Here is an 8,600-nt window from a genome sequence, read left to right on the forward strand (position 1 = left end):
TGTGTGCTTGCAGCAGCCAGGGGAGTGTCTCCAGCTCTACGTGTGCTCTGAGCTCGCTGAGTGTTTGTCTGGGAGTCTCCTGGGACTTCCTGGTGCATCTGGGCTGCACTGGGTGAGTTACTAAACCTCTCTGTGCCGGTTTCCTCATTGGCAAAATGGGTATAGCAATAGTATCTATTTCCTTTTTTTTTTTTTTTAAAGATTTTATTTATTTATTTGAAAGAGAGAGAGAATGAGAGACAGAGAGCACGAGCGGGAAGAGGGTCAGAGGGAGAAGCAGACCCCCCCGCTGAGCAGGGAGCCCGATGCGGGACTCGATCCTGGGACTCCAGGATCATGACCTGAGCCGAAGGCAGTCGCTTAACCAACTGAGCCACCCAGGCGCCCCTCATTGTGGGTTTTTTTTTTTTTTAAGATTTTATTCATTTATTTGAGACAGAGAGAATGAGAGAGACAGAGAGCACATGAGAGGGGGGAGGGTCAGAGGCAGAAGCAGGCTCCCCGCCGAGCAGGGAGCCCGATGCGGGACTCGATCACGGGACTCCAGGATCATGACCTGAGCCGAAGGCAGTCGCTTAACCGACTGAGCCACCCAGGCGCCCAAGAGTATCTATTTCCTAGGGAGGATGTGGAGATGGAGTTAATTACTCAGAGCCATGCCTGCACACAGGCAGCCCTCAATTATATGAGCAGCATCATTGGGCTGTGAGCTCAACTCAGTGTCCCGGGCATGTGTCTGTCGTTGGCATCTTGCAGGAATCTGGGGCAGGAAGTGCCCCTGGAAGCATCGACGGTTATCTGGGGCAGCATGGGAGCAGGCCTGCGAGGGCGGCCTCTCTTTCCTTCTCTGTGCAATGGGAATAACTACAGCACCCCACACACGGGCGGTTGGTCCGCGGGCGAGCCGGGCGCTGGAGGGCGTGTTTGCGTGCGCGGCTGCTATTACCTTTCCTTTGTCGATGAAGTGCAGCAGATAGTGGGGCCCACCCCCGTCGTCTCTGTTGCTGGAGGATGACACGAGCTGGTAAGCACCTAGAACAGCACCCAGTACCCAGAAAGCACTCCCTGTGGAGGCTGCCATTGGAACTCGGCGCCTGCGCTTGCCTGGGCCGGGTGTGGGGTGTGGGATGTGGGGTGTGGGATGTGGCCCAGTTAGGAGGCGGCCGTGGGCATCTGGCCCTACAGGTTCCTCGTCACCCCACTTCCTCCACACCCCGACCTCTTGCCCCACCATTGCCCCATCCCTCACCCCCAAATCCCCAGGACCTCTGAGGGCAGAGGCTTTGGCAGCTGTGCCCTCTGCCCCAGCCCCGGGAAGGGGTACAGACACCCCCCAAAACCCAGGTGGGGTTACTGTTCCCCTCTCTGCTGCTATCTCAGTGCCTCCCTGGGGTCCCCCATCTCTGTGCCTCTGAGTGTCTCTCTGCCCTCCACTTTGGTTTCCAGAACAGGAAATGTCAGGGTCCCAAGGGGGTGTCCCACGTGAGGAAGCAGGAGGCAGGACCTCCCCCCTCCTCCTAGATGAGAGTGGGGGTGGGGGAAAGAGGGGGTCTTCCTTAATGAACCTCTTAATCCTGCCATGCCGGATCTTAATGAGGGGGAGGGACCTCATTAGAGGGCAGGGAGCCCTGACATTAGCTCCTCGTCATAGACCCCTCTCCCAGGGCCAATGCCTGGGCCCTCAGCTGGCCCTGGGGAAAATGGGGCAGGAGGCTTGGGAAACCGAAGGGGGGGCTGGGGGCCCGGACTCCTGGGTCCTGGAGGAGGGGACAACCTGCACTCCTGGGTCTGACGGAGCAGGGAGCTGGGGACCCGGACTGCTAAGTCTGAGGGTGGAGGGCCCGGGGGCCCGGAGCCTTCCCCTAACACACCCCCCTCTCCAACGCCCCGCCCCTCCCGCCTCCAGTTAACCCCAAGCCTGCGTAGGAGCCAGGGACAGTCGCCTGGAGCCCACGGATGGAGGAGGAGGGCGACCGACACGCGCTCGGCGGCGGGATGGAGGCCGACGAGCCCGCCAGCCCCCGGGAGCCGCCGTCGCCCCCCCCGCCGCCGTCGCCGCCGTCCCCCGCGGCCCCCGATACCCCCGGGCCCCCCCAGCCCGAGCAGCCGTCGGAGGCCTACGCGCGGCAGCTGCTGCTGGAGGAGTGGAGGCCCCCCGGCGGGACCCTCGAGCTGCCCCCGCGCCTCACCTGGAAGCTGCTCTTCCTGCGGCGGCCGCTCTACCGCAACCTGCTCCGCTCGCCCAACCCCGAAGGTGCGGGAAGGTGCGGGACGCGGCGCGGCACCCCGACAGACCGCCGCCCGGTCTCCGCCTTCCGCCGCGCGCGGTTCACTCGGACCGTCTGTCTCCTCATCTTTCTGTCTGCTCCCTCTACATCCTTCCCTGTCTCTTCTGTCATTGTACCCCTCTCCGGCTCCTTGCGGCTCTCTCTTCCCACCCCGCATTGCCCTCTCTCTCTTTCTGTGTCATATGTCCCTGTCTGTTTCTCCCGGTGTCTCTCTGCCTTACCCTGTATGTCTACCTCTCTCTCCCTGCCTCCCTCCCTGCCTGCATTTCTGTCTCTTTCTGTAGGTGCCGCTTGCTTTGTCCCTCTGTCTCTGTCTCACCAGGACGCCCTCCTCCTCCTTCCCTCCTTCTTCACTGCACCATCCCTTCCGCCCCAGGACATTCTCAGGACTCTCCCAGGGCCCTGACTCACACATCCCTGCCAGGCAGGTCTGGCCTGGTGCAGATTCCTACCCGTCAGCAGAGCCCTGGGGGGAGGGAGGCAGGCGGAGGCTGAAGGGCTGGAGGCGGTTTCAGCCACTGAGGCTCCATTCACCCGTGCATTTCAGGCATCAACATTTATGAGCCAGCACCCCCTACTGGTCCCACCCAGCAGCCCCTGGAGACCCTGGGTAAGTGCTTGCTGGCTGGGCCCAAGGGGACGGAGTGGTCCTGGGGAATGGGCATGTTCTAACCCTCTGCTCCTCCACCTGCCAGGCAACTTCCGCGGGTGGTACATTAGGACTGAGAAGCTCCAGAATGACCGCAGGTATGTGGTCAGGACCCCTGGGGCCCTGCTCCAGCTTCTCACTGCAGAGCCTAGAGACACTGACTGTGTGCCCCTCTGGGCCTCAGTTTCCTGCTCCGTACCAGGGTTTGTCATAAAAGAGAACGCTTGTAAAACACAGCACAGGCTCTGGCTGGGTCCAGCTTGCATATAGTAGGTGCTCAATAAATAGCAGCTATCGCGGTTACTATTCTCCACCTCTTTCCCTGGGAGGGGGAGTCACCCAGGCCACCATCTATCCTCCATTAAACCGAGCCCTGCTTCTGCACGTTGGGTGAGACGGTGTAATTCAAGGGCTGGGCTGGGAGCCCAGCTCTGCCACTTCTTCGCTGCTGGACCTTAGGCAAGCGACTTCCCTTCTTGAGCCTCTGTTGCTCATCTGCATCATGGCGTTCAGACAGTCTGGCCCTCAGAGGGGAATGGAGGGAGCTGAGGCTATAAGGTGGGGAGTAAATGCTCAGCACCCATACATGGTGCTTGATGTCCCTACGAGGGCACCATGATCGAGGTTTCCTGCTCCCAAGAATCCCAGCCGGTCCCAGACCTCACCTCCCCGTGCCCTCTCCCGCAGCTGGACGGTGAAGCAGCAGTGCGTGGATCTTCTGGCCGAGGGCCTGTGGGAGGAGCTCCTTGATGATGAGCAGCCAGACATCACGATCATGGACTGGTACGCGCCTCTGCCCGGTCAGCCTGCCCCGCCGGGTCACGCACAGGGCTCCCCAAAGCGCGAGCCTCACCTGTCCTCCCTCCCCTGGTGTGAGCTGGTCACCAAGACCCTCCTGCCACGGCAGGATCCAGCCCTGCCTACCGTTCTAGCCCCTTCCCTCTGAGACTTCCGGCTTCTGAGATGTGCCGGGCTGGACACTCGTCCCTTCGTTCTTGGATGCTTGTCACCCTCTGTTCTCGAAACAAATTCCTCCTTATCCTCTGGGATTCTGCTACACGTGGCTCCACCAGGAAGCCTTGCCTGACCACCCCCATGCTGGGTCAGATGCAGCATGCTCCAGTGCCCTGGACTTCCCCCATCGCAGCCCTTAGTATTCCGGATGGTCACTGTCTGGTGACAGGTGGGCCTCAGACTATGTGACTCCCATGAGGGCTCCGCGGGGGGCCATAGTGGTCACTTGGTCAGTGCCGGGTGCACAGAGCGGGAGCCAGCGAGTGTGCCTTGTATGGCACTTAGGGCCAGGGGCCATGGGCACTTCGGTGGCAGCTGATGGCCTGGACCCCACCCCTAGGTACGAGGACAGCCGGCTGGACGCATGTGTCTACGAGCTGCACGTCTGGCTGCTGGCGGCTGACCGACACACGGTCATCGCGCAACACCACGTGGCCCCCCACACCTCTGGGCGGGGCCCCCCCGGCTGCTGGCTGCAGGTGAGGCTCTGGCCACGAAGCCACCACGTGTTCATGACCCAAGACCTCAGAGAGGGCGGAGGTAGGAGATGAGGGTTCCCGGGTCCCTGATGGCACTTCTCCCTCACCCCGGCTGCCGCCGCAGGTGTCCCACGTCTTCCGCCAGTATGGCCCCGGCGTGCGCTTCGTCCACTTCCTGCACAAGACCAAGAACCGGAGGGAGCCCGGCGGGCTGCGGCGGACAAGGGTGACCAATTCCTCCGTGTCTGTGCAGTTCAGGGAGTGACTGGCTCTTCAACTTCTCCCCGAGCTAGTGCTCGACAGACACTCCTCCCATTTCCCCTCCCCCTCCAACCCCAAATTCTCACCCCGCCTAGAGCTGTCCCCATACCTCTCCTCCCTACAATACCCTCATTTCTCCTCCCTCATTCCTCCAGAGTCCCCAAAGCCATCAGGGTACCCATCAAGGGCCATCATCACTGAGGATGGTGACGGGACAGATGGCAAATTTGAGCTAAAAGTTTTTTCGTGTGTTGGGGAAAGAAAGATTGAAAGTCTTTAATAACCCGTAAGTTCCGGGCCAGATCAAGCAAGAGACCCTGGTCTTAGCCTGGGGCAGGGTCCTAGAAGGCCTCTTGCTGTTCCAGGCCTGACTCCTCAGGGAGGCTGGAGGTCCCTGGCAGGCCAGAACAGCTGGCATTGGGGGGCATTCGTGGGGAAGGGCTATCTACCAAAAAGTGCGGGAAGCATTTTAATGTTTAAACAATCAGCCAGTGGTATTACTGCATGTCACAAACGTGTCCTGTGGATGTGTGTCTTTTTGTGCCCACCTAAATCCATGGCCAAATCTCTGAGTACGGCCCCACCTCCAGCATTGTCCCAGGTATGGGCTGATGCAGGCCGGACCAACCTGCTCTCTCCCCAACCCCACCCTGTCCTATGTGGACTTAGGTCCCAAGCACGAGTAGATGGCAGATGGATAACTTCAAAAGGGCTATATTGCAGGGAAGGTGCGGGGCGGGGTGGGGGGGGTGGGTTGGGGCAGGCAGAAAGTTCTCTCCTCCTGGGAGTTGGGGCCTTCAGCAGACCCCAGTGATAAGGCCAGGTGAGGGGCTCTGCACCCTGTGGGGGTTGAAGATGAAGTATCTTTATGGCATCAGTAACACCTGCAACAGAATAAAAATTATCACCAGGGGGTTGCCAGGGGCTCAGAGATCCAGGGTGTGGGGGAGGGGGGTTCTAAAAGGCTGACATGGGGTGGAGGGCTGGGGCTGGGCTGCAAGTTCAGGAACTAGGCATCCTGGGGGCTCTTGGAGCTCTTGTGGAGGGAGAGGGACGGGTGAGGTGGTTTTGGAGAGTGCTAGGACTAGATTTAGGGTCCCACGGTCTGTGAGCTCCCACAGGTGAGTGCACAGTGGGCTGGAGGGGCAAAGTTGGATCTGGGGGGCTCCAGAACCTTAACAGGGACTTTGGGACTGGTTTCCAGGGCTACCTCTGATCTAGAGGGTCTACGTGGGTGGGGGGCATGAGGGTAGATAGGGTGTTCCTAGAACTGGGTCTGGAGTCTTGTGGTGGGTCAGCTTAGAGTCTGGGAGTCCCAGAGCTGGCTCTGGTGGCTCCGGGAACTGGGACGACTGGCTTTGGTTCTGGGGGCTCCAGGGTGAGAGGACTGATGGCTCCCCATCCCCAAGCTAGGCCTAGGACTGCAGCTCTGGGTAGATCGGCAGGTGGAGGATTCAGGAAGGTGGGAGGCAGGTGCTCCCAGAATGGAGGCTAGGGGGCTAGGGGGTGAGGTCAGCTTCTGAGTCTGGGAATCCCAGAGTTGGGTTCCAGAGATCCGAGGGCCATGGGCTTGGGGGAGGGGGTGCGGGGAGGAGGAGGGTCCGGGACCTCCAGGATTGATTCTAGGGACTCCCAGTGCGGGGTCAGGGGCCGAGGGGCCTGGGGGCCCGGGTTCGCGCCGCGGACGCGGAGGCGGGGCTGCGGGCGGAGGCGGGGCCGGGCGGGCACCTGCAGTAGAGCGACGCGATGGTGTTGGACCAGTCGCCGAAGATGCCCTTGCGGAACTCTTCGAGGCGCGGGTAGACGCCGGTGGAGAACTTGCGCGACTTGCCGGCCTTGCCGCGTTTGGACCACACGGTGATCTCGCAGCGCGGGGCCACCACGAGCGAGGAGATGATGTTCGTCCAGTCCGAGGGCAGGAAGGGCAGGTCGGTGCCCGGCTCCAGCGACAGCTCGGCGCCCCCGCAGCAGTTGTTGTAGTAGGGGTCGCTCTTGTCGTAGAGCCTGGCGCACATGCGCGTCCCGTCGGGCTTCTTGAGGTCCGCGGGCTGCGGGCAGGCCGCTCGGACGCCGGGGACGGCCGCCAGGACCAGGGCCAGCAGCAGGGGGCACAGCGGGGACATGGCGACACTGCGGGGCCGCGTCCCGGCGCGCTTTTATGCACCTGACCCGTGGGAAGGGAGAAGCTGCGAGATAAGGACGCGCTCCCCACCCTACCCCCACCTCACCCCCGCCCCCCCACCCCTCCCGGGGCGGGAAACCTTTCTAACCTAGGTCAGAGACCCACAGCCAATGAACACAAGACCGATATACTTGTGTACAAACTTAGCAGCTTAAGATTTCACGTGGCAAACAACATTATAAAAAAAAGTCAACAGGACTTGAGAACGAGTCTCTTGCAGTACAGAAGGCAGATAGGGTTAATAGTATACTTACCAAGAGCTCTCAAAAACTGACAGGGATTGGAACAACCCCCTTTCCAAATAAAGAGAGGCCAACGGAGGAGGAGGGGGAGGGGGCTGGGTCTCCAGGCTTGGCAAGTCCCCTCGTCCCACGCAGAACCTTGGGAAAGGAGAAGCTGGAGATAAGGAGGGAGAGGCCCAGGAGGGGAAGGCAGAGGAGGGGAGGAGATGAGAGAGATCCCGCTCCCCTCAGGAGCAGGAGAGAGCTTCCCAACCAAGGTTGGAAACCCAGAATCTGTGAAATAGACATATTTGCACAACACTCAAAAACCATTGTAAGGGGCGCCTGGGTGGCTCAGTTGGTTAAGCGACTGCCTTCGGCTCAGGTCATGATCCTGGAGTCCCGGGATCGAGTCCCACATCGGGCTACCTGCTCGGCAGGGAGTCTGCTTCTCCCTCTCCCGCTCCCCCCTCTTGTGCTCTTTCTCTCTCTCACTCTCTCTCTCAAATAAATAAATAAAATCTTTAAAAAACAAAAACCAAAAAACCATTGTAAGGCAATGTCCAAAAGGCTTGGGGAAAAACTTGCAATACTTGAGACAGGATATAATTAATAGCTATAATATATAAAGAGTGCTTATAAATCGTGGAGAAGAGATCAAACAATCCCCCACCCTGCCACCCCCAAGAAAGACAAGCCTTGGAGGGGGAGAGGGAAGGAAGAGGAGGCTGCCATCCCCCTACTCCCACTTCTCAGGAGCCAGGAGATTTTCTTAACGAAGATTGGAAATCTTGAATTTATAACATAAACAGAGGACCTATCGAGCTGTAGAAAATGTAAACCTGGGCGCCTGGGTGGCTCAGTTGGTTAAGCGACTGCCTTCAGCTCAGGTCATGATCCCAGGGTCCTGGGATCGAGCCCCACATCGGGCTCCCTGCTCTGTGGGGAGCCTGCTTCTCCCTCTCCCACTCCCCCTGCTTGTGTTCCCTCTCTCGCTGTGTCTCTCTCTGTCAAATAAATAAATAAAATCTTTAAAAAAAAAAAAAAGAAAGAAAATGTAAACCTTTTGTACAGCAACAAACACAGACTAAACAAAAACCTAACCTGGGGAAAAATAGACAATTCTTTTTTTTTTTTTTTAAGATTTTATTTATTTATTTGACAGAGAGAGAGACAGCGAGAGAGGGAACATAAGCAGGGGAGGTGGGAGAGGGAGAAGCAGGCTTCCCACCGAGCAGGGAGCCCGATGCGGGGCTCGATCCCAGGACCCTGGGATCATGACCTGAGCCGAAGGCAGACGCTTAACGACTGAGCACCCAGGCGCCCCAAAAATAGACAATTCTTGTAACATACAATAAGCAGTTACCAATCAGCAAGCAAAAATGACACAAGCCAAAGGAAAAATTGAGGAGCAGCCCAGGACGGATAAAGAGGCTGGGACCTCAGAGTAGGACAGGAAGCTGGGCATCTTGGGAGCCCGGCCAAGGCCCTTTGGAGACTCTTCGG

The 8,600-nt window shown here is 59.1% G+C and overlaps 2 protein-coding genes across 2 annotated transcripts; one reads left to right on the forward strand and one right to left on the reverse strand.

Moving 5' to 3' along the window:
- The first annotated feature begins 455 nt into the window (after window positions 1-455).
- On the forward strand, window positions 456-5,323 carry NCCRP1 (NCCRP1, F-box associated domain containing). Its single transcript, XM_045890369.2, has 7 exons — window positions 456-1,024; window positions 1,907-2,254; window positions 2,836-2,898; window positions 2,984-3,035; window positions 3,625-3,720; window positions 4,292-4,430; window positions 4,555-5,323. Exons 2-7 carry the CDS (start codon window positions 1,957-1,959, stop codon window positions 4,693-4,695), a joined length of 789 nt encoding a protein of 262 aa, XP_045746325.1. The 5' UTR covers window positions 456-1,024; window positions 1,907-1,956; the 3' UTR covers window positions 4,696-5,323.
- Window positions 5,324-6,334: 1,011 nt separating this feature from the next.
- SYCN (syncollin) lies at window positions 6,335-8,055 on the reverse strand. The gene has a single exon (XM_045890370.3). The coding sequence runs from the start codon at window positions 6,812-6,814 to the stop codon at window positions 6,335-6,337; it is 480 nt and encodes a 159-aa protein (XP_045746326.2). The 5' UTR covers window positions 6,815-8,055.
- Window positions 8,056-8,600: the final 545 nt, after the last annotated feature.

The sequence above is a fragment of the Mirounga angustirostris genome, unplaced genomic scaffold (assembly GCF_029215605.1).
Source record: "Mirounga angustirostris isolate CCGP_5_RB_7025 unplaced genomic scaffold, mMirAng1.0.hap1 SCAF_16, whole genome shotgun sequence".
In the NCBI taxonomy this organism is placed as follows: Eukaryota; Metazoa; Chordata; class Mammalia; order Carnivora; family Phocidae; genus Mirounga; species Mirounga angustirostris.

Coding starts and splice junctions, on each gene's coding strand:
- NCCRP1 (XM_045890369.2), top strand. CDS start 1,957: ATGGAGGAGGAGGGCGACCGACACGCGCTCGGCGGCGGGATGGAGGCC. Junction 2,899..2,983: donor GCAGCCCCTGGAGACCCTGG/GTAAGTGCTTGC, acceptor TCCACCTGCCAG/GCAACTTCCGCGGGTGGTAC. Junction 3,721..4,291: donor GACATCACGATCATGGACTG/GTACGCGCCTCT, acceptor CCCCACCCCTAG/GTACGAGGACAGCCGGCTGG.
- SYCN (XM_045890370.3), bottom strand. CDS start 6,814: ATGTCCCCGCTGTGCCCCCTGCTGCTGGCCCTGGTCCTGGCGGCCGTC.